At 40.9% G+C, this 24,982-nt stretch overlaps 1 protein-coding gene across 4 annotated transcripts in view; it reads right to left on the bottom strand.

The window, feature by feature from the left end:
• CRIM1 (cysteine rich transmembrane BMP regulator 1) overlaps positions 1–24,982 on the bottom strand; it is a 269,320-nt gene that overhangs the window by 89,663 nt on the left and 154,675 nt on the right. For 3 of the 4 annotated variants that reach the window (XM_061624691.1, XM_061624692.1, XM_061624694.1), the window contains 3 exons: positions 17,669–17,790; positions 11,595–11,777; positions 10,707–10,904 (listed from right to left, as the gene is read on the bottom strand). In XM_061624691.1, the coding sequence (XP_061480675.1) occupies positions 10,707–10,904; positions 11,595–11,777; positions 17,669–17,790 (503 nt within the window). The remainder of the gene's footprint in view (positions 1–10,706; positions 10,905–11,594; positions 11,778–17,668; positions 17,791–24,982) is intronic. The other variant, XM_061624693.1, reaches the window with a different exon arrangement.

Below are 24,982 nucleotides of genomic sequence, written 5' to 3'. Positions count from 1 at the left end.
TAAGCCCTGCTGCAGGAATGAGAGGATATCTTTAATACCTGCTTTACTTGGATTTATGCCTTGTTTCTGTGTCCAAGACAAGAAGGCTTTCCACGTGGCCTCATATATTTGAAGGGTAGACGGGCGTCTGGAGACCATTACTGTCTCCACACCTTGCATTGGAATGCCTTTCTTCAAGAGACGTTGCCATTCAATTTCCACACACGAAGAGCCAGCCAGCCGGGATCCGATGGAGAAATCATCCCTGTGACAACAGAGCATCCCTGAGAGGAATTCGCCATGGGGGATCGACTGAGAGGTCAATGAGTTCCAGAAACCAAGGTCTCCTTGGCCACCAAGGAGCTACCAGCAAAACCATTGCCCGTTCGGCTCAGATTTTCTGGATTACTTTGGGGAGGATCGGAAGAGGCACAAAGGCATATAAGTGACCTGGAGGCCATTGGGCCATGAGAGTATCTATTCCCTCTGCCTCTGGTGTCTTGTACCTGGCGAAGAACCTCTTTACTTGATGGTTGAGGCTGGTGGCAAAAAGGTCTACTTTGATCCTGCTGAAGCATGCCAGTATCGCCTGAAAGGCCAGAGGATGTAGCTTCCATTCCCCCTGATGTATTTTCTCCCGACTCAACCAGTCTGCTTGACTGTTGTCCTCCCCCTGAGGCATTGTGCTGTGAGTGACTCCAGATGTTCTTCCACCCACTGGAAGATGAGGAAAGCTTCTCTCTGGAGAAGGAGAGAGCGCATGCCCCGATGGTTCAAATGGGATTTGGCAGACACGTTGTCTGTCCTGATGAGCACTGCCCCCAATCATCTGGCGCATGCAAAGTGTGTCAGCGCCAGGCGGATTGCTTGAAGTTTCAGTAAATTGATTGGAAGCCTGGATTCCTCTGGTGACAATGTTCCTTGCACCATCTGACCATTGCAGATGGCACCCCAGCCCAATAGGCTAGCATCTGACATGATCATTATACGTGGGGGGTCCTAGAATGGTAATCCCTTGAGTAGGGTGGATTAGTGTGCCCACCACATCAAGGACTGACAAACCACAGGTGACAGTAACACTTTCCGGTGCTGCCTGGCTGCTATCTCACTCTGAAAAGGCAATAATGCCCACTTCAGGGGGCGAGAGTGATGATGTGCCCAAGGAGTTGTTTGCAAAGCTGCTACCATCAACCCCAACACTGAGGCCAGCTGCATCAGGTCTGCTGATGTAGAAGTCATAAGATGTGATACTGAGTATCTTGTTGATTCTGTCTTGTGCCAGCTGTATTGTCCCTTGTTGTGAGTCTGTAGTGGCCCCCAGATGTACAATGCGACGGGAAGGACTAAGTGGCTCTTGGTTTGGTTAATTAGGAAGTCATGATCCTTCAAGTAAGCTAAGGTGAGGTGTAGATCCTCCCAGGCCTTGCTTAGCAATGGGGACTGAATGAGGAAGTCGTCTAGGTAAGGAAATATGTGGACTCCCTGCATTCTGAGGTGGGCCACCAGGGCACCCACGATCTCCGTGAATACTCTGGGGGCAGACAGGCTGAAGCGCATGGCTCTGTATTGACAATGATCATTCCCCACTGTGAACCTGAGGTTGCGTCTGTGGAGGTGGGGAAGGTGGGGACGTGGAGGTAGGCCTCCTTCAAGTCAATTGAGGAGAGGAAGTCCCCTTTACTCAGTGCCTCCTTGATTGAGAGCAAGGTGTCCATGCGGAACTTGTGGTATTGTATGTATTCGTTCAGGTTCTTGAGGTCGAGTACTGCCCTGAACGACCCAACTTTTTTCACGACTGTAAAGAACATTGAGTAATTTCCCAAAAATCTCTCCCCTGTCAGGATGGGTTCTATTGCTGATATTTGGAGCAGATGAGAAATCGCTTGGAGGGTTCTTGCTCCTTTGTCTTGAGCCGCCGTGAGAGGAGATGGGACAAATCTTGCCGGGGGGGGGGGAATGTAAATTCCAGCCTCAAGCTGTTTCTGAGGGTGTGTAATACCCATTGGTTCAATGACGTGTCCCTCCACTGCTGAGCAAAGCGTTGGAGGCGTCCTCCCACAGGAGGGATACTGGTGTCAGAATTAATGTTAGTTCCCTCATGTCTGGGTTCCAAACCCTGGTCTATTGGGAACGTGTGGTTGGCCCTTTGTCTGTGGACGTTGTCTATACCAGAAGGGTGATTTGTGCAGGTGTCCCTAGATAGTCCTGATGTCCTAGAATTCTGAAAGGACTGTGACTGTGAATATGGGTGAAAGACTCTTTGAAACAGCCTTCTGTCCTCTCTCTTCCTGGAGGAGGGCATAGATTTTTTCTAGTCCTTAGATTCCAAGATGCCTGCTAGGGCTTCGTCGCCAAATAACTTACCTCCCATGTAGGGTTCCGAAGCAAGGTGAGAGCCAGCTGTGGCATCTGCTTCCCAGTGATGCAGCCATAAGGTTCTATGGGTGAAGATGCCCACTGCTAATGACCTCGTTGCAAATTGCATGGCGTCCATGGATGCACCTGCCATGAAGGGTCACTGCCCAAGAGACTTTTAACAAGTTGTGTGTTCTGGCAGGGTCCTATTGCGGGCCATTCAGAAGATCTTCTAGCCATAAAAGAGAAGCTCTTACGAAGACAGAGGATGCCGCTGCTGCTCTGATAGAAAGCGCACTAGCCTCATGTACCCTTCTGAGGCCTTGGTCCAATTTGCGTTCTGTTGCGTCCTTAAGATGAGCATCTGAGCCTTTAGGATGGATTTATTTATTATTATTTATTTAATTAATTAAGCTTATATACCGCCCGACTAGCAACAGCTCTCTGGGCGGTGAACATTAAAAATACAATAAAAATAACACAAAACTGTACACAAAACTGTACAGTCTAAAATCAAAATATAATAATTTAGAATTAACAGGAATTAAAATGCCTCAGAGAAGAGAAAGGTTTTAACCTGGCGCCGAAAAGATGATAGTGTCGGCGCCAGGCGCACCTCCTCGGACAAACCATTCCATAGTTCGGGGGCCACCACTGAGAAGGCCCTAGATCTTGTCACCACTCTCCGGGCTTCCCTATGAGTCGGAACCCGGAGGAGGGCCTTCGAAGTAGACCGTAGTGTACGGGCCAGTTCATATCGGGAGAGGCGTTCCGACAGATATCGTGGTCCCGCGCCGTATAAGGCTTTATAGGTAAGTACCAACACTTTGAATCTGGCCCGGAAGCATATTGGAAGCCAGTGCAAACGGGCTAGCACAGGTGTTATATGCTCAGACCGCTTAGTTCTTGTTAGCAGTCTGGCCGCCGCATTTTGCACTAGCTGTAGCTTCCGAATCATCTTCAAAGGTAGCCCTACGTAAAGCGCATTGCAGTAGTCCAGACGCGAGGTTACCATAGCATGTACCACTGATGAGAGGTAGGGACGTAGCTGGGCTACCAACCGAAGTTGGTAGAACGCATTCCGGGCCACCAAGGCTACATGAGCCTCAAGTGTGAGGGAAGAGTCTAAGATGACTCCCAGACTACGCACCTGTTCCTTTAGGGGGAGTGTAACCCCATCCAGGACAGGGTATATATACACCATCCGATCAGAGAAACCATCCACCAACAGCATCTCAGTCTTGTCAGGATTGAGTCTCAGTTTGTTAGTTCTCATCCAGTCCATTGTCGCAGCCAGGCAACGGTTCAGCACATCGACTGCCACACCTGAAGAAGATGTAAAGGAGAAGTAGAGCTTTAGAAGATTAACTATGCGTGTGTCCACTAGCGGGCCTTTCAGCTGGTCCATAATCTGCTGTTCCAGTGTATAGAATTTGTTAGCGGTTGACAGTGACTTCTTGAACTGTAATGGGACATCAAACTCGGATTTGATCACTTTAGGCAGTAACGTAGGGAGTTTGAACACTGTGGATTTAGATCTTGGGTCTGGACACACTGTCGAGATCCTGGACATTGTTGGAACTGGAGGGTCTTCAGGGGAGTGTAAGCTGAGGGCCTCCATTGCCTACCTTGAGTGGTAGCATAACGGTCAGGTAAATTGTGAGATGTAGGTCGTGGGTATGATGATGGGATGGCTGAGGAAGACCCCTGCGCTTCCTGTGTCCCTGACATGTCCCTAGGAGGGTGCTGTGCCCGAGAGGTCTCTGGCCAAATTCACTAAGAGGGAAGCCCTGAGTTGATCCTTCAACTGTTAAAGCATATGAGCCAATAAATGTAGTTGAAGAGGCTGAGTATATGCACAACAGGGATGATATGCTCCTCCTTGCAACTGGTGGGTGGGGAGGAGGGAGGGGGCTGGGATCCTTCCCCTTCTGTAACATGGATGGTTTGGTAAGATGCAGACGTGTCTGTAAAACCCATGAAATCCTCAGGTGAGGATCTGGTAGAATAAACCAATTCCAAGCCAGGATGGGCTTGTATGCCTTCTTCCTCAGACAGTGACCCTTGGTCTCTTCAAGTCCTGAAGGCAGTGCTGTGTGAGTCCCTCCCCTCATCTGCATTATGATCACCAGAACTCTGCCTGGTCTGTCTGCAAGCCATGGGTGCCGTGTCATCTGAAGCTACCCTGCCTGCTACATTCATTGCCTCAGCCACCTCCAGCCTGCCGGAATAGGGGCGGGCCATGGCCGTCTCCATCTGGATGTTCGGCCTGAGTGAAGGCCCTAAGGCCTGTCTGGGTAATGTTGGTGGCACTTCTCCTGGTTTGGGTGGGAGCGGCTTGGGCCTCTTCTCTGGCCTTTCCGATTTGCGGGTTGCTTTCCCCATGGAGCAACCACGCAGCAGGTCTTACAGGGGCTGGAAGCCACAAAGCATCTATGTTCCAGCTGATGCTTCGGTGGGGGGGGGGGTTTGGCATGTCTTGTTGTGGCCCGTATGAGCGAGGCCATGCCACTGGTTTAGGAGGATGGAGAAGGACTCCTCATAGGGCTTGTGCAATAAGTGCTGCTGCTCTGAGGTGGGGAGGGAGCGTCGATGTCTTAAAAACGCTGCTGCTAGATTCCTGTCTCCGCGGGTAATGAGTTCCGCGTGGGGAGGGCATACGGCTGAGAGCAGCGCTAGCAAGCTGGTTTGGGTGGAAGGGGGGAATGATAAGTCCTCCTGTAGGGTGCCCCTTACAAACTTCTCGCCCCTGTGCGGTTCTGATGGAGGAAAGGAGGGGAATCCCCTGCTGTCTGGCCTCAAGCTGCAGAAGGGCTCCAGGGGAGAAGGGGAAAAAATCTTTTTTAAAAAACAGGGATGAGAAAAGTAAGATAGGAAGGAGGAAAAACATAAAAAGATATAATACAAATACATGAGACAAATATACAGGCCTGAACACAGAGCAGAGAAAGCGCAATCAACCATTGTGTGTGAAGTCAGAAGAGAACTGAGCTGGGAGCTACACAAAACAGGAAGTTCCTGCAAAAATCAACAGTGCTCTTCTCCCTTCAACCGCTAGATGGAGCTACCTACCCACCTGATATCATCTTTCCACGTACAGGAGAAAACTGTACTTGTATGGCAAGAACTGTAGGTTGAAGACGAAAGAGCCTTACTGAAGGGGTAAGTCAGTTACTAAGGTATCATGAGTGGGAGAACAGTTCTAAAATATCTGATAACTAACCTCTGAAAAATACTAAAATTCCCATTTCTCAATTTTTAGCACTCAGCTTTCTCAACTGGGAATGCAACAGATTTGCTTTTATATAACATCAAAGCTCAGATCCTAAGTATTATGAACAAGCACATAGATTTTCTGATGCAGACAATCAGCAATGGTCATGATATTGGCAAATATACTTACTCATTCTCATTTGTTATTCTTTAGATTATGAAATACAATGCAAATATAAAATATTTTCTTTTTCTTCAAGAACATGGGCCACACATGAGCTATATTACCTACAATTACTATATAACCTCTACCAAAATTAGGACATACTTTCCATTTATGAGTCACCTCCTTTCAAGTTTTAAAGAATGTGTTTTAAAGTTTTAAAATTCAAGATGCATATTAGAATTATAGTTTCTTTGTGAATAAAGGATCCTTAGCGCAAAATACCTCAAATAATTTGTCCACATCATCCAGATCATGTTGTGTCACAATTAGAGAGAAGGTATTAAAAAGGTGGCACCTCTAATTCGTGACACTCACTTGGGCTTTTCAAGTAAGTCCTACTCTCATTACCTTCAGTTAAACAGACTTTTGTTTAAATCATCTGGTAATGATATATGCTCTCCTACAATATGGACTGCTTGATTAACTAATTGTAACCTTCCTATATTGCCCGATGATTGCTTATTAGAGCACTGAGAAGCAATTAAGGTTTGGTAGTCTATAAAAGTTTTAGACATTGCTAAGTGACCAGTATATGTGTTTTACATTATAAAACATTGAAGAATATCCCTCAGAGTTCAGACTTTGCACTAAATGCTAAAAGTGAAAAACAAAACGACAGGAAATATTTAACAAACAATACTTAGAAATTGCTAATCTAAGAGCTACTCACACTCTCTGCGAAGAGATAGGAAGGGTAGAACTCATCCTCCCAATTCCAGAACATAAAAGCCTATCAGCATAAACCAGAAATTTGTAAGGACCATAGCACTCACAGGTCTTCCTCCCAGGAGCTGGACTTGTTGTGAACCTCTTCCATTAAATTTGTTTTAGAGAGCAGGCAATAAAATGCTAGCTAAAATTCTTGGATCCCAACTTCCACACGGAAAGCTCTGCTTACAGAATGAGGTTTTCTTGCCTCCTTCCTAGTTCAGTTCCCTGTTCCCCCAACCGCCCCTGGGAGCATGGGGGCCACTTCAGAATGACAAGGGTTTGGTTTGGGGCCCACAGCAAAAAAGAGGAATTCATGGCCCTCCTTATGTGAGTAGAAATGCTTTTCTTCTAGCGCAGATCACCTTTGGATCTAAGCTAAAGAAGCAAATGATTCTTTAAAATGTCTATATTATAGTTTATAAATAGATTATAAAGATATAATCAAATGCACAGAACTCAGCAGCAGCAATATTAACTGATTAATCAAATAAAAGTTTGTTTTGCCCTGACAAAACTATCCCTTAATTAACTTTTTAAATTTCCATGTTCTCTCTGGAACATTGTCTGTCTTCCAAAAAAAAGTTAAATGCTGCCTCCTGACCTGCATAGTACACGTTTACTTAAGCTTCCTGGAAAAACATTCATATCATTCCAAGGGTGACTAAATGTTTTCCATCTTCATAGCTAGCATTCCAGACAGCTTTTCTTTTCCCCGAGTTCATTACATGAAAAATACCAGTTCCAAGTTCAGTGCTAGAGAATTTCCTTCCTGGTGCCCAAATTCCTAATGCAGAAACAACAAATCACCCATCTAACATAGCATTTTAAGGGTTGTATTGCTTGGCTTTGTCTTTTAATTAAAACTTTACAGAAGAAATAAAAGGAATTCACAAGGAGGTGGTATTTTAAAACAGCAACAGAGGCAAAAAATATGAAAGCTCTCCTAACAGGACATATATGACTATGGACAAGCGCAAAACAGAGATGAGTTCATTCCTTTTTTTGTATTTTAGGGTTTATATATATATAAACAAAATACCTCCATCTTCTCAATTTTTTACATGAAGGATAACACAGATTTATTACCTTCACAAGAGGTAGATCAGTCAGGGAAGATGTTTTTAAAACATTATTTCTAAACTACTGGACTCCTACAGCTATATATGATTCAAGCACTATCACCCTTTTTCAGCAAAATGTTCCAAGACCACACAACTGATCTCCACCCAAAAGGGTGCTATTTGAAAGATCATGGCAAACTGCCATAAACGAGAGTGCTCTTTACCATGGAATTCAGCTTCCATTAAGGATGCTTTTTACCATGGAATTCAGATACAAATATTTTAAATTTCACCATAAGTATTCAATCAAGGAAAGCCTGCCTCTCTGCAATTGATGCCATGGGTATCAAGACAGGTCAGTAAGGAGTGTGAAACACTCGTGGCTTGTTCCTAGCTAACTCAGAGTGCCTTGCAAAAGTAATCAGACCCCTGACCAATGTTCTCATATTACTAAATTACAAATGGTACACTGTAATTTCATTTTGTATGATATTTTATTTTGAAACGCTGAAACTCAAAATCAATTATTGTAAGGTGACATTCGTTTTATGTTGGGAAATGTTTGTAAGAAATATAAACTGAAACATCTTGCTTGCATAAGTATTTAACCCCCACACATTAATATTTGGTAGAGTCACCTTTCACTGCAATAACAGCTTTGGGGTAGGTATGTACCAGTTTTGCACACAGTGTTGGAGGGATTTTGGCCCATTCTTCTTGGCAGATTCGCTCCAGGTCGTTCAGGTTGGTTGGACGTTGCTTGTGGACCGCAATTTTCAAAGAGCGCCACAGATTCTCAATGGGATTGAGATGGGCCACTGTAGGACATTCATCTTTTTGTTCTTGAGCCATTCCAATGTTACTTTGGCCTTGTGCTTGGGATCACTGTCCTGCTGAAAACTTCATTTCCTCCCAAGCTTCAGTTTTTTAGTGGACTGAAGCAGGTTCTCTAGCAGTATTTCCCTGTACTTTGCTCCATCCATTCTTCCTTCAATTTTAACAAGATGCCCAGTTCCTGCTGATGAGAAGCATCCCCACAGCATGATGCTTCCACCACCATACTTCACTGTAGGGATGGTGTGTCTTGAGGCATGGGCAGTGTTAGGTTTGCACCACACATAGCGCTTAAGAGTTTTGGCCAAAAAGCTCTATCTTGGTCTCATCTGACCACAAAACCTTTTCCCGCATCGCAGCTGGGGCATTCTCATGCGTTCTGGCAAACTCCAAGACATGCTTTCAGATGGTACTTTTTGAGTAACGGCTTCTTTCTTGCCACCCTCCCATACAGGCCAGTGTTATGCAGAGCTCTTGATATGGTTGACTGGTGCACCATTACTCTGCTTTCAGGAACTCTGTAGCTCCTTTAAAGTGATTGTTGGCCTCTCTGTGGCTTCTCTCACAAGTCTCCTTCATGTTTGACCACTGCGTTTTGAGGGATGGCCTTTTCTTGGCAGTGCCTGGGTGATGTGATGCAGCTTCCACTTCCTGATTATTGATCCAGCTGTGCTCACTGGAATATCCAAACACTTGGATATTATTTTGTACCCTTGTCTTAATCGATGCATTTGTATTACATTATCTCTCACTTCTGTAGAATGCTATTTGGTCTTCATTTTCCTTTAGACCCACAGCCTGACCAATGATCCTTCAACAGTGGGGTTTTTATCCTGACCATGTGACAGCAACTTTAATGGTTCACAGGTGGAGGCCAATGGTAAGGTAACTGTGTCCTCGATAGGGCAATTTCTTTCATCTGTATATACTGGGAGCTTCCATAGGACAGGGGTTGAATACTTATGCAAGCAACAAGCTTCAGTTTTTTATGTTTCTTACAAACATTTCTCAACATAAAACCAATGTCACCTTACAATAATTGATTTTGAGTTTCAGTGTTTCAAAATAAAATATCATATGGAACGAAATTACAATGTACCATTTGTAATTCAGTAATATGGGAGCATTGGTCAGGGGTCTGATTACTTTTGCAAGGCACTGTATATTGGGCTCCTTGGAATTTTAAGCAGCTGCAGTGAAATGTAGTTCAAGATCCAAGCATAACATTACTACAGAGCTAGTGCTGTGAAAATATTACCCCCCTCCACGCATAAATAACCATACCAAAACAAAACAAAAACCATAAACTAAGAATTCAGGAGAAAATCACATATTTTCAGAAGCCTAAAATGGAAGAAAAAAGGTAATGGGTGTGGGGGGGGGGGAGAACAGAAAAAATTACCTTTCTCCCAGAAACAGTGGTCAAAAACAATATTGTTTTCAAGCCAATTCAGCCTTGCTGAAAATCTCTTAGATCCAAGATCCAAAACTAATGATATTAGTAATGACAGCATTGAAAAGGAAACAGGACTTGATTTTACAGAAAAGTATTTTCAAATAATTCAGAATATAGAACATCTTCAGATACTTGGCATCTGACATTTCAGTCCTATTCAACATTGTACAAGCATGTGCTAAGCTGCAACAGGAAGCACATTTCATAAAATTTTGCACCATTTCCCACTGTGAAATGCAGCCCCTTTTCATGACATTTGTACTCCTGTGAAAATGAGTGCAAAACTGTCAGTACAGCTTGGAAAGAATCACAGGATTCCTGGGCAACAGGAGTGTGTTCCCTCTCTTTCCAATTCAAAGTGAGGGCAATGGGAGTGCTTAATTTGTCCTTACTACTATCATCACATAGTTGAACCTGATTGGCTAGGCTTCAGAAGAGGGGTGGACATCAGAAGGATAAACATGTCCCCATTGTCAGGGAAACTGGGTGAATGTTCCCTCATTCAAACTAGCTGGGCTTAAATCATTGGCTGAAGAAGAACAGAGCTGGGAGCATGTATCTCAATCTAGAGCAGAGCCCACAGCACTGGTTGGCAATGAAAATGCCCGTAAACACTGTAAAACAACGAGAACTGCTTGAACAATAAAGATGTGGTCCTTCTCCCTCCCATTAAGATTGCGGAAAATGGGAAAGCTCCATTTGCCTTCAGCAATGTCGATACCTAATCAAATCTGATTGGTTGCTTGCTGTTCAATATGTAATCCAAATCCTTTTGTGTGTTAATGGTAACTTTAGCAGAGTCTCAGAAATTAAAGCTAGAAAACTTTCTATGCAATTTTTAAAATGGCATTTTGGGTTTTCCATGTCTTACCTTCACACATTGGACAGCATTCCCCAGGCACTTTCACAGGATTCAAACAGCTTTGTCCGCAGGCTGTGGCAACACAATGGGATTCTCCATTCATACATTGGCAGAAAGTACAGTCATCTTCCCTCCAGCGGTCACCATGTGCTTGAATCTGGCCATTAGCATAACACCCAGCAGGGTTATTAACTGGAGAAATGGAATCTAAAAAACAACCCCAAAACCAAACCAAAATGGTTTAATGTATTTGCAGAATTTAATACATATGTGATGTTGATAATACAGCGCTTTGAAAATTCTGAAAGAGTATTAAGGAATGATTAAAAGTGATATATTACAAGGCCACATTGACAGTTATACAATAACAAGACTGCACAGCTTTAAGAGTCAAAAATGATATTTCCAAACGTTAGCAACAACTAATTATATTTAAATAGTACACTATGAATTGTATTTTCTTTTAATAAGAAAATATTAGAAACCAGTGTGAGAGCCAGTGTGGTGCAGTGGTTAAGGTGTTGGACTATGACCTGGGAGACCAGGGTTCGAATCTCCACATAGCCATGAAGCTCACTGGGTGACCTTGGGCCAGTCACTGCCTCTCAGCCTCATGAAAACCCTATTCATAGCGTCGCCATAAGTCAGAATTGACTTGAAGGCAGTACATTTACATTAGAAACAAATACTGCAGGAGACATATGAGCACTTGAGATTCTATGAAATATTTTAGACAATTAATAAAACTCTTGCAGTGTCAAGGAAGTGAATTACCCCAATGTCATGGATCTTTTACCAGGAATTTTGAGCTATTGCTTTAGCACATTAAATGTAAACTTTTAACACTAAAGTCTATCTACCTTTAAATGAAATTCAAATAGCAACAGAGAAAGATACCTTCACACACTGGACAGCATTCTCCTTCTGGTACATAATATCTGTCACAATGTAGCTCACCACATTGTGCCGAGAAACAAATTGACACACCACCTTGGCATCGACAAAACCGACAGGTGTCCATTCGAAACATATCTCCATCATAATACTCCATACTATTAAATATACAGGCTGGCTTCACTTCTGAAAATAGCAAACAAAAAGAGTACTTTTCATGGAGGTGCCTGGCCATACAAAGCATAAAGGCTTAGCACCATCATTTGTAAAGCTATCTGGTCCTAATTTGTATATCGGCTTCTCATTTAAAAGACCATCTGAATCCTATTTTCACAGGATTCATTCAATTTTTTTTCTAATCTGGATTTTTGTATCTGAAATGTTTCTATAGTTAATATATACCAGGTTGTATCCAGTGCTGGCTCTGACTGAGGCAAAAGTGCTTCTGCTTGCAAAAGTTGGGGAACCTGGATTTTGCTGGTCCCACCTCCACCTATTGCAGTCCTCCATGCATATCTTATTCTGTTCTGGAAGATTCCTAGCCTTTAGGAAGAGCTTTAAGGAGGTGCTTAAGTTTGGAAAATATTTTTTTTTCTGGTTGGCAGTTGCATATTCCAGGACATGCTTTACACCTACAGCTATAAAAAGAATAATACTTGAACATTTCTGTCCAAAGGTGGAGCATAAAACTGAATTATTTTACCAATTCATCTCACTGATGAATTGCTTAAGAATTATTCTTAATGGAAGCTAGCACAGCACAGTGGCTTAAGGCCAGACTAGATGCAGCATTAAATCCCTGTTTCAATGTTGCATGTGTCCCTTTAAAACTGCAAATAACAGCCACTAGAGGCCCCAGAGACCACAGAAAGCAGGAAGGGGGAGTTCAATCTTTCCCCTACCTGCACTGAGGCCCTGACAAAAATAGCCCCTCTGAAGCTATTTACATTGGAATGGCAGTTCCCACTGATGCCAACAGGAGCTTCCCACTTAATGCAAACAGCAGAGCTTTGGAGTGGCAATTTTTGTTAAAACTCTGACATGTGAAGAATTAAGTTCTCCCACCCTACTGTGGTCCTAATCTTAATTAGGCCCCCCAATGACTGCTATTTGAAGTATAAAAAAGGATACATGCAACACTAAACTATGTGTTTAACATCTTGTGTCATCCGGCCCTAGGAGAATGAGTAATGACACAGATGTAAGTCCCCAGTTCAAAATGTCTGGGCCAGTCTCAGCCTCTTCATCTTTAATACAGGAAAAACAATTCTGACTTATCTTACAGAGTTGTTGCAAGTACTATTGAGATAATGTATATGCAGCACTTTGAAGCCTCTAAAATTTTAATTGTTTTTAATTACTGTTTTTAACTGTTTTTATTGATAATTTTAATATTTCTGGTAAACTGTTTAAAATATTTAGTTACAATGAAGTGGTATATAAAAAAAATAAAATGCTATATGAATAAACAAAGCTGCTTGATTACAGAGTCAGACACCTGGTCCATCTGACCTGGCACTTATACTGGCAGGCAGTGGCTCTCTGGATTTCAGACTAAGATTGAACATGGCACTTTCTGCATACAAAGCATGTGGTCTATCACGCTGATTACATTAAAACAACTGCTACTTACTCAAGTTAACAGAAAGGTAGAGGATAACTAGCTAGAAGTTGTGGAAATTCGGGTGTGATGAGCCATAGTTCTTCCACAACTTTGTCTCACACCTTCTCAATTCAGACAGCTTAAGTACAGGCATATCCCACTTTAACGTTCGCAATGGGACCAGAGAGTATACTTTAAGTGAAAATCTACTTTAAGTGACGCAATTGTCTTAACTTGTACTGCATGCAATCACCACTAAATGGCAGCGGCGTCATGCCAATAAAATGTGCGTTATTGAGAAGCGCGTGAACGTTAAGCGGGGTACGGGGACGTATGCAGCATGTTTGTTATAGCGAGGCAACGTTAAGTGAAGCAACGTTAAGCGAGGTATGCCTGTATTTCAGATGAGCCAATGTTTGGGGTGAAACTCAGCAACTTTCTTTTGCCTTTTTTTCTGCACTGATGCTTGTGCCTCTTTCAGCTCTGGCCAATCCCAGATGTACCTGGAGCAAGGAACTGCAAGTGGATCAAAGCAGTCCCAACATCTCTTGGTCAGGAGTTACATGCATAAGTTGTCTGGCAGTTTTGTATGTCCACCGGGCCATACACTATTCTGGCTTCCAGATATGCCTGGGTTTTTTTGGGGCTCAGCTATTTGTATTGACACTGATGGGAGTCGTGTCAATGTAATGAACAGAGACAGAATATGCCTGGAGTTTGATGGCATGTTATTGGATTAATTAACAGAAACTACATTACATCAGGAAAGTTACTGGAACTCAGAGAATGTTTTTAAAAGGTGATTAAAGCCCGTTAAGAACAAGATCATCTTACTCCAACAGATTTAGAAGTTAGAACACATCAGGAAAACAACAAAATTGCAGACATTTCTTTGCAGATGATTTCTAAAGGTGACTGCGACCTTTTGGATTGCTATGAACCCTGGCTGACATTTTTGCATTTAATTCAGCAGATTATCAGCAGGAAGTACTTTTTCCTTCACTAAGCTGTGTAGCACACCCTTGGGATATCTATTGCCTGACTGTCATATCTAACCTGTCTTAAATATGCTTTTGCGGCTAGGATAATTTAGCTTGCTGGTAAATTTCACAAAAATAATATGCTTTATTCTACAGGTTTAATTTTATTTTACCTGGTATTTTCCTTTGGGGGTAATCTGTTAGTGGTTATATGTTAGTAGTGGGCAAGGCCAGAAGCGACAGTGAGTGGGCCAAAGCTTCCCACACTCTTTCTCTCAAGATCACCATAAGCCAACATTCTTGGCCAACGTGAGTTGTAGTCATCCACTTCTTCCCTCAGAGAACAGTGTTTCACTTGTGCTTCCTTCTCTACTTGTTTAACATGGGGGAACTGCAGAGCACCAAGCTCTCCCTACTCAGTATGCATTTGGGCATCTTCAGGATCATTGGTTGAAGTCCTTTTTGCCATTACTTGGAGCATGGGTTTCCCTCTTACCCAGGTGAGGGTGGAGCAGCTTCAGGAGTCACCACTTCAAGGTGGTCCAGGTACCTTCAGAATGCAGCTTCTGACAAAGCTTGCTTCAATCCCTCACTCTTCAATATGGAAAATAAGGAAGCGTCATGAGCTGCTTCTTCAATGATCCCAGCGGAGTACACTTTTTCCATTGGAAGTCAGTAGATGGGAGCAATGAGTAAGGGGGGGGGCAGCCTGGAGCAGGATGTGAATGGGCATCTGGCCACAGGCTAGTACATCTATACTTAAAGAACCTCTGTTATGCTTAGAACTGTATAACTTGGACACTGTAGCCTAAAGGATATTGTGCTTCCTTATGCAGATTTCAGAAATGATTTTAAAACACCCATTTTCACATTAATATTCATTAATGAGCAGTACATAACATGAGCAGAAATTTCAGAAGGAGAATAAGAATAAAAAAGAATCCTTAATTAAATTTGCCTTTATAGGCAAAATTTCACTGTTAGAGATCTGTAGCCCAGTAGCATGTAATATGTTTGCTTAGTTTGAGTTGTTACTGGTGTAGTAAACATTATTTGAGCAGTGTTGCTCTTGGTAACATAATTCTTACACTGAGCGTTATTACAGTAGTATATCATTTGGTTTGTGATCTTTGATGAGGTTTTTAAATCATTCAAACAAAAGATACTCTGCTAGAACACCTGCTTGCCTGGTACTTAATGAAGGTATATTAATGTTTACTTGCTCTGCGTGCTAAAATTACATAGTATTTGGATGAGTAATTAAAATAATATTTGTCCTTATGATTTTACATTCAGATTGAACTCAGACATAGAGTGAAATAATATAAAGAGAGATGGAAAAACACATTTAAAATTCTATAGATTACAAGCCTGGCTCACCCCTAATTCTAAGCAAAACTAAGGCCAAGTGTTAATGGGCAAACATGCAGCTTACTCATAGCGAACACTGTGGCAGCTTTGCTCTCCCCTTCTCCTGCTGCTGATGTGCTACTCAGAGCTAAGCCATGGTTTAGCTTAGCATAATATCCAAATCTGGGCATGCAGTTTGTCTTGTCCAGACAAACCAAGAACCCATGTTTGATACAATGCTAAGCCAAGCCAAACCATGGCTCACTGTATGCTTGCAAACACATCTGTTTACTGGAGCCTTTGACAATTGAATAATATATTTATGACCTACTTGAAAATTGTAAATTCATGTGATACATTTCCCCCTCTTTTTTTTCAACCCGCTGGCTGGTTTTATATGTATTAAATTGTATTGTTTTTAATCCTTCAATCTGCTCTTGATTTAATTAAGTTTAAACTATGATTTCATTAATCTAATACTAGGATGTATAGACTGTATATTCATAGTATAGAGTTCATATTTATTGTTAATTTTTAACAGTTTGGAAGCTAGTAGGTAGAGGGTGGTTAACCCATGCCCCTCCAGATGTTGCTGGACTAGAAGTCTCATCATTCCTGACAGTTAGACATGCTAGCTGGGGCTGATGGGAGCTGGAATCCAACAGTATCAGAAGGACCATATGTTAGCGACCCCTGCAGAAAGTAATATTAGATTAACATTGATGTTTATCAGTAAATCTCAACAGTTAGTTTACTTTTAATCAGTGGCCCAATTAGTTCTAATTTTGTAAGCCACAATTAAAAGTGCTAGCTGAACATTTAGTGCGGCTTTTAAGACCTGATACAGGATATGAACCACCATTAAACCATGACATTAATACACATTCCAGAACCCTGGCCACATTTCAATTCACTGGCCCATTTGTTTTCAACATTAGCACAGCAGCATCATAGCCTTCCTGGCCATCGTTCACCAGCATGCTAATGTTGCACATGAACATGCCAGTATACAGCAAGCACATTTACTGGTAATCATGACATGTGTGAATACATATAGCATTTTACCCAGTGCCTGCATTCTATATTAATGAGGCCCAAATCCCTGTGCTTTTGTTTGAAGACAAACACATACCTACTGTGCCCAAAAAGATGCTGATCTGGAATGTGGTCATGATTTACCAGTAGAAGCCAACATATCAAAATAGGTTAAGCAATGTACAGAATTAACAAAAATAGACTGCTTTCAGATTTCCTTATGAATATATAAAAAAACTATGTCATTGCAGATATACTTTATAAGATTTGCCTTTTTTCTCCAACAAAATCTTTCCATTTTTCACATTAGGTGAAACACAGCACATAGCTGAACAATGGAATTTGCTCCCACAGAACACAGTGATAGGGGAGAGTGCAGTTGCGCTTAGGTCCTGCTTGCAGGCTTCCCAAAGGTGAGGACAAGATGCTGGACCAGATGGGCCACTGGCCTGATCCAGCAGGCTTTTTTATGTTCTTATGTTGGTGTAAATACCATGTGAAATTTTTGAAGCAATCTAATAATAATGCAATTCACTATTAACTGTGACCACTTCATTAACCAGTGACATGGCTTAAGTTGTAGCTTTAGAAGAAATAAAATTCTTCAACAAACTTTTTAAAAATGGTGAACCTGACATATGTTCCCCCCCCCGCAACATCCACCTATTTTGCTTGTGGCGGCATTTGCAACAGCCTTTTAAAAAATAAACATGAACTGCATGTAAGCAGCAGTAGTGGAGACTGCCAGGGAGAAGACAGTTGCTTAGCATTCAAGAAACAAGGAGGGGATGCTCCAATTTTTCCTGAGTAGTTGGTAATCACTGTCAGGACGTGGGGAACACTGTAGCAGATCTGAGTGCTCTTTCCTGTTTCCAAAGTACTCTGAGTGCTGCATCCAATTTAAGAAAGACTCTTGTTAGCACTATAAATAGGAACACAGTATCTTTTTACTGAGAGATGCAAATCTGTGACAATTTTAATGAAAAGTTTGTAGTAGGAAAATTGTCCCATAGAAGTTTTTCACCATTACTGCTTGTGCCCCATATTCAACAGCATAGTCATAAACCAAATACTTCAAAATGTTCAACCCAAGTACACTGTGAACATACCATTGACACATTCAAAGACATCACAGCACTTGCCAGGTGTTCCATCTCCACGTGACACTATTTGGGGGATGTAGCCTGCCTCGCATTTTGGAACACCACATAAACCAGAGAGACATTCGCACCTGAAACCAAAGCAATGAAAGGTCCATAAATAAGTGAGAAAACAAATGAGAGGAAAAAGCACAAACAGAGGGGGGAAATAGTTGGTGATAGGAAATAGGTTTTCTGCTGTTACATAATAAAAGACAACACGACAATTTTAAACACAATACAGTAAACAAGAGTTAACACTTGCTCCAATGGACAATGCTTTACTTTCATCAGAAGACTGGTGATCCAAATCTTACAGGTGTCGCAAGCTGAAGTAAATGTGCTGAAAAGTCACTAAGCCCTTAGTTCTTGATCTTAAACATGATCTACCTCACAGCACATTTCTGAGAACTACCAAAATAAAGACAATCAAGTACTCTGCACTTCAAAATTGCTAGTATATTACCATTACTGCTATCTCTAGCAACTCATTCTCTTAACTCTGGTGATGTGATTTTTAAATTTGAAATGGCATGAGGAGTTGCTGCTGCTGTTTAATTAAATTTATTACCCATCCTTCCCTAATAGGTCTCAGGGCGGGTCACAACAATATAAAATACATTATTAAAAGCAGTTTAAAACAAATTACAACCACAGCTAGAGACGGTTGTAAAAATACACATCTCAAATGTCAAAAGCCAGGATGAAGAGGTGCAAACTATACAAACTAGGATTTGTATTAATCCTTCAGAGGTCCAGGGGTGATGGCTCATGACAGAGTCTTCTCTGTTGTGGTCCCAAAACAGACACTTTATACCTTTTGTTGGTTACTTAAGACACATCTGTTTACCCTGGCATTTGGATGTGAAGTATGAGTTTTTAGTTGTTGCTTCTGTAAAGATACTGGTATCAAAGCAGGGTTGGCAACCCCCTGCCTGGAATGCCCTGCCTGCCTTTTAATGTAGCTGCTGCAAACATCTTTACGGACTTGACCCTTCACTGCAGAGAGCAGTTTAAGAAATGAGTAAGAGTTAAGAAGATTATCTACTCTTTCTTGCCTACACTGTAGGCTGCTATAAGCTCACTTTGACAGCCAACCCAATTCCAGTGAGTAATAACTGATAGAGAAAACACATGGTTTTGTCAACCCTCACAGGCACTAGATTGGGAACAACAGCAACTGAAGCCACACTTCCCAGTATGTGAATTCTCTTTTACCACTACTGGGCAAGAAACAAACCATTATGCAAATAACAAGGTGCATTATCAGTGGGTTTAAGAAGGTTGAACTGACCACATGGAACCACTGTTGTTGCTTCTATGGATGTAAGGGAGTAAGGTCAGAGGTAAATGAAATGCAAACAGAACAAGAAAAACAAAAGACAGTAATGATTTCCTAAATGCAATACCATACCAACCACAAAAGATTCCTATGAGTAAGACAGAAAACTCAGCATCCCACAACCATTCAGGGTTCCTAACCAAAACTAAAAATTTAATGAGTGTAATAACGATACAAGAATTAATGTTATTTAATTAATTTAATTAAGAATTAATTAATGTTAATGTTATTTGCTATTTAATTTATTTTTTGTATAATGTATTGCTTTATTGATGTATTGCCTTGTTGATGTATTTTTATATTTGTGTTTACTTTTTCTGTAAGTCGCCTTGATGGCCAAATGGCCCTCAAGGCAGGGTATAAATAAACATTAACATAACATAACAAAAACTTCTGGCAGCCAGTCAGCCAATGTTACAGAAATCCCCACGCAGCACAACCTGACTGGGGGCTGCAGTTAGTGCAGAATGTTGCAGCACAATTGCTGACATGGGTAAGACCCTATCAGCACATAATAACTCTGCTCTGAAATCTGCACTGGTTGCCAATTTGCTACCAGGCGAAGTTCAAGGTGTTTCCCATATTACGGGTTCCACATAGTACTTGCTCTGCTCTTGTAAGAAATCAATCTTTTAGTGTGGCAGTACCTATGCTTTGGAACTCCTTTCCTATTTACATTAGGCAGGTTCCTTCATTGTACTCATTTCATTGCACTCATTCTGCAGTTACTGCAGAATGCTGTGGCATGATTGCTGACAAGAGTGAGACCCTATCAGCACATAATACTGCTGCACTGGTTGCCGATTTGCTACGAGGCCAAGTTCAAGGAGTAAGAAATCAGTCCTTTAGTGTGGCAGCACGGAACTCCCTGCGTATTGATTCCCTGCCTATAGGCAGACACCTTCATTGTACTCTTTTCAGCATCTGCTAAAAATATTTTTGTTTAGCAAAGCCTACCGAGGCAGGTAGAAGCTATGGTGTTTTTGTATCAGTTTATAACTCATGGTTGGTTCTATTATTTTGAATGTTTTTAAATACATGTTTTTAGCTGTTTTTGCCAATAATTTTGTTTTAATTTTTTCTGTAAACCGCTTTGAGGTTTTTTGTATTTTTTACAATAAAGTGGTATATAAATGTTGTAAATAAAATACATAAATTAATTTTGGAGTCACTGTGGCCCTTCGGTCTCTTTCCTCTTTTAGGAACAAAGGAATCTACTTTATACCAACTCAGGCCATTTGGTACCATCTAGCTCAGTGCTGATGACATGGACTAGCATTGACTCTCCAGGATACCGGGCAATAGTCTTTTCCAGAAATTGAATTTTGGACCTTTGCATGCAAAGCATATGTCCTGCGACTGAGCTACAGTCCTTTCCCTGTTTAGAAAAATATCTTTTAAAATTGTTCTTTTCAATTCGTTAATGAATGCACATCATACCTAGGGCAGATCCACATCATTCATGTAAAGCACATGAATCTCTCCACAAGATCATGGGAACTGTAGTTTGTTAAGGATGGTGGAACTATAACTGTGAGGGGGAAACTACACTTCCCAGTATTCTTTAGGGAAATTCATGTGCTTTAAATGCAAGTTGGATATGGTTTAAATGTGTTGTGTGGATCTATTTAATAAACTTTGCCTGCATGTAAATAATTTTAATTAATTAATTAATTAATTAATTAATTAATTAATTTTAATTAATTAAATGGAAATGAACTATAATGAACTATAATGAACTATAAAGTGTACTGGGTGACCATGGGCTACTCACCATCTCCTAGCCTAATCTTCCCCTCAGGATGAAAACAACAGAGGGAAACCATGACCACCAAAGGAAGAAGGGCACACTTAAAATGTAAAGGAAGTAATAATGTGCAACCATAGTGTGAAATCAAATACTTATTGGCACATAACATGAAGAAATATTTATATAAGCATGACTGTCAAAGATGCTTATTATTTATACAACCTGTAAAGATTTATTTATTTATTTAATTTAATTTATATACCGCCCTAAGCCCAAAGGCTCTCTGGGCGGTGTACAAAATTTGTAGATATTTGTAGTGCAATCCTATGATTGTTTACTCAGAAGCAAGTCCCAACGTATTCAATGGGACTTACACAAACAGGGAAGTGTGCACAGAACTGCAGCCTCAAGTGATAAGGAACACTCAACCAACCCAAAATTCAGAATCGTGCCTCTTTAAGCTGTTTTGCAACTGTTTATACTTTTTATGATTATTGGATTTTAAAGGGATTTATTTCTTCTTGTGAGCTGCCTTGGTTTCCAATCGGCAATCCTACCTCACAGGGTTATTTTATCTATTTATTTATTATTTGATTTATATCCCACCCTTCCTTCCAGCAGGAGCAGGTCATTGGGAAGACTCCACAAATACACACACACTGAAGATGTAAAAATACATAGAGCCCATATAATAGTTTATTGTCAAAACCAGTTGGTCATTGCAGAACATTTTTCTTAAAAAATAAAATCAGTATTAGTTTCCTACATAATAAGAGCAGTGATACCCATGTAAGCCCTGCCTCTTTGCTTTAAAAATATGATTGGAGAGGAAGAGAAAGATTTACAATACGAGCACAATCCTTTGCTATGTTCACTCAAAAGTTCCATTGCACAATCATAACCATGTTGACTCAAAGGTAATTCCTACTGAAGTCAATGGGGTGTACTCTGGGTATGTGGGATTAGCATTGAAGCTTAACACCCAGAAAAGCAAGTATTGGATTAAAGATTCATATCGGGAAGGTTTTCAAAACACTGCCCTCTTCAACAGCCCAGGAAAATTTAAACTTGTTTGACTCCTGCACACAAGAGAAAAAAAGACTTTTGGTACCGCTGAAAACTATATACTTATTCAATTTATGAGATTTTCAGATAAACAGGGAAAAAAGGTTTCTACCTTTGCAATGGGGTCTAGTTACTGCCTGGAGTCCCAGAAATCCTTTGTCAATCACAACCCTGACTTTACTTATTGGCTACAAACCTGAAAGGATGGGGTTAAAGCAGCCAGCTAAGAGTTCATTGCACTGAAGTTGCGGGGGGGGGCAGCAGCTGATATTTTGGTGTTTATCTCATGAACCAGACCACCTAGAAACTTAATTTTTAAAAAAAATGAAAGCTGAGAGTTCAGAGATTAAGCGGACTCATCTGGAGACCCAGAGAGGACCCCCAAAATCCAGAGTCTCTGGGCAAATACCGGATACCTGGCAACCCTAGCTAGGAAGGACACAAGCTAGAGAGCTGCAGTCCTCCTTGCAGGCAGTTACTACCCCTATTTCACAAGCCAAGGCAAGGGTTGCTTTTCATTCTCATTTCCTTTGCTTGTAAAGAGGCTGGTAGGGGATATCAGGAAAGTGCAGAAATCCTTGCAAACACTTGCAAAACCTCTCAAGTTACTGTGAGTAGTCACAAAAGAATACTCAAATCCACAATAGTTTTGAGGCAAACATATCAATGTTCACCCATCCTGACATATAATCTCCCTCACAGTAAGCCTTCCTTGGGTCATCATATGAAGTCCTAAACCAAGTTAATAGAGTGAAATAGTTTGAACTACCTATTATGCGCCCACACACAGATTCAAGGGTTCTTCACTTTTCCCTTAAGCCTAAAGCTGTTTAGAGTCTTTGTACATAGCAACCACACTTCACCTAGGCTCGTGCCTGTTGCTCCAGCAGTAAATCTAAACAGGCAGACTCAATGAGGAAACTCCCACCAGAGATTTATCTCAGCACTGGGAATAAATCAGGGTAAAAAAGAATGACATTCCACAGTGGAAGAAGGTTATGCTTTTTATTGACTACACATTTCTATATGAGTACATATGAGCATACTTAGTTTGGTCAAAGCCAGTAAATGAATAAATCAGAATGAATAATATAACACAAAACCCAAGGTTATTAAGTAATATAATATATTCTTATACAGTGTAGGTATCTTAATACACACATATATAGGAAAGAATGACAGTTTAAATTTCACCCACAGGGGCTCAGATAAGACTCAGAATAAGACTCAGCAACTAGGCAAACGGCAGCAGCGTGACTAATCCTATGAGGGCTGATCAAAAACTGCATTTGTGATCTCTTTTATAGTCTCTCATGTAGATAATTTGATCTGAAACTGCATCACTTTTCCAGTCCCACAGTCTTTTCTCACAGACAAATTCCCACACACTTCTTAGAAACATTCTCATGGGACATTCTCACAATCACCTTTCCATTCTCATAGATCTCTATCTTAAATCTCACCTAAGGTTACTACAGGACATCTGGAGAAGCCTAGTAAGGTATTTCCCAGTCTCTTCAATATTTTCGAGTGAGCCCAGATGTTGATTTAAGAGCTACAATCTTGGCTGTATGCCCAGACTTCCTGGAGGGGAAGAATGGGTACAGGAACACTTGTCTTTTCAAAGTACATTTTATTTCAACTCTGAAGGGGGCAAAACAGTTTAACTATATAGACTTATATAATACATACATAACTTAAATGCACCTACTACAACAGGTTGGGACTAATACCTTTTTTGTGGTCGTGTCCACTTTATAGAGCTCTTTTTCCAGGCATGCTTGCTAAATCCACTTTCTTTTGATGAGATTAGTTGGGATCTTTTAATACAAAAAGATGGGAGAGGGGGAGGAAGGAGGGGTGACCAATACAATTTTATTGCTCAATGTTGTATTATCTGGGAATTCTACTGCTCTGTTTGATTTCATGTTTTAGTGTTTTATTGGTTGCTTGGAGACTAGTTTTCATTTAACTCTGATCAAAAAGGGTGAAAGTGGTTTGCTAGTGCTCTTTTTTTGTATACTGTAATTTTAATGATGTATGCTAGTAAGTTAGTTGTATTTGAGCTCAGAAGGTAATATCACTAAGTACACAGGAATATTCAACAGAATAGCATTTTGGATTCTGTTTTAACCTACAGAAGGCATTACAATAATGCTGATTTATTGTCTCATATTTCTATCCTACCTTTCTTCCATCATGGCACCACACAGTCACCCATTCAGGCACGGACCAGATCTAGACCTGCTTAGCTCCAGCAAGGTGCTGGCCTCATGTGTCTTCAGACCATAGTATAGTTTAGATTTAAGAAAACAGTAAGTTTGAACTGTTTTGAGCATGTTCTGTAATTCCCCAGTTTCTTTCACTGCCAGCTTCTGTGAGGCTTATGGGTAAAATAAGATCTTTGACCTAGTTATTTTGAGGAGAGTATTTAGACTGATTGATATATTGCGTTTTAGAAGTTGCTATCTGCCCTGAGGACTTTTGATGAAGGGTGGAATATAAATTGCTAAAACAAAATAAATTGAACTACAGCATAGAATTTGTTAAGTGTAAAGGTAAGAAAAATCATATCAAAACAGGTAAAGAACCAAAGCAACATATAAACTAAAAGGTTTAACATAAATATAGATAATGAGCAAACTGATTAGCAGAGACAGGGTATCATTTGATATTGTCTCCACTCTTACAAGATATCTCAGGAACACTGAATAGTAGGTGTGCTCCTTCTCTATTCAGGGCCATCTGGGAGAAGGATGACAGCAACAAGCTTGGACCCTGGCAAACTACTTAAAATCAAGCAGTCAATGAGGTACAATGAAGGGCTCAGCCTCTTTTGCAGGAGTAGGCCTGGATGAGCAACCATGAATAAATCATCTCACCAAATCTACACAGAATTAAACTGAACAATAACTCTTCTTTTTTGTTGTTTCATTTTCAAAATAAAAAATATATAAACATAACCAGATCATAATCATATGGCTTATAAAGATTACATTTTGATTATCCATAGTAGATATTAATACAATTTTAATTCATACATTAATACCGTTCCCTTTCTTTTTCTTTCCTGCAGGATTGTTGAATATCATTCCTATCCTTTCATTTGTTGAATCGTTTAATAATA

Source organism: Rhineura floridana, chromosome 4, assembly GCF_030035675.1.
Source record: "Rhineura floridana isolate rRhiFlo1 chromosome 4, rRhiFlo1.hap2, whole genome shotgun sequence".
NCBI lineage: Eukaryota > Metazoa > Chordata > Lepidosauria > Squamata > Rhineuridae > Rhineura > Rhineura floridana.
Note: the sequence above shows the minus strand (reverse complement) of the source record. Positions and strands in the feature narration are given on the sequence as shown.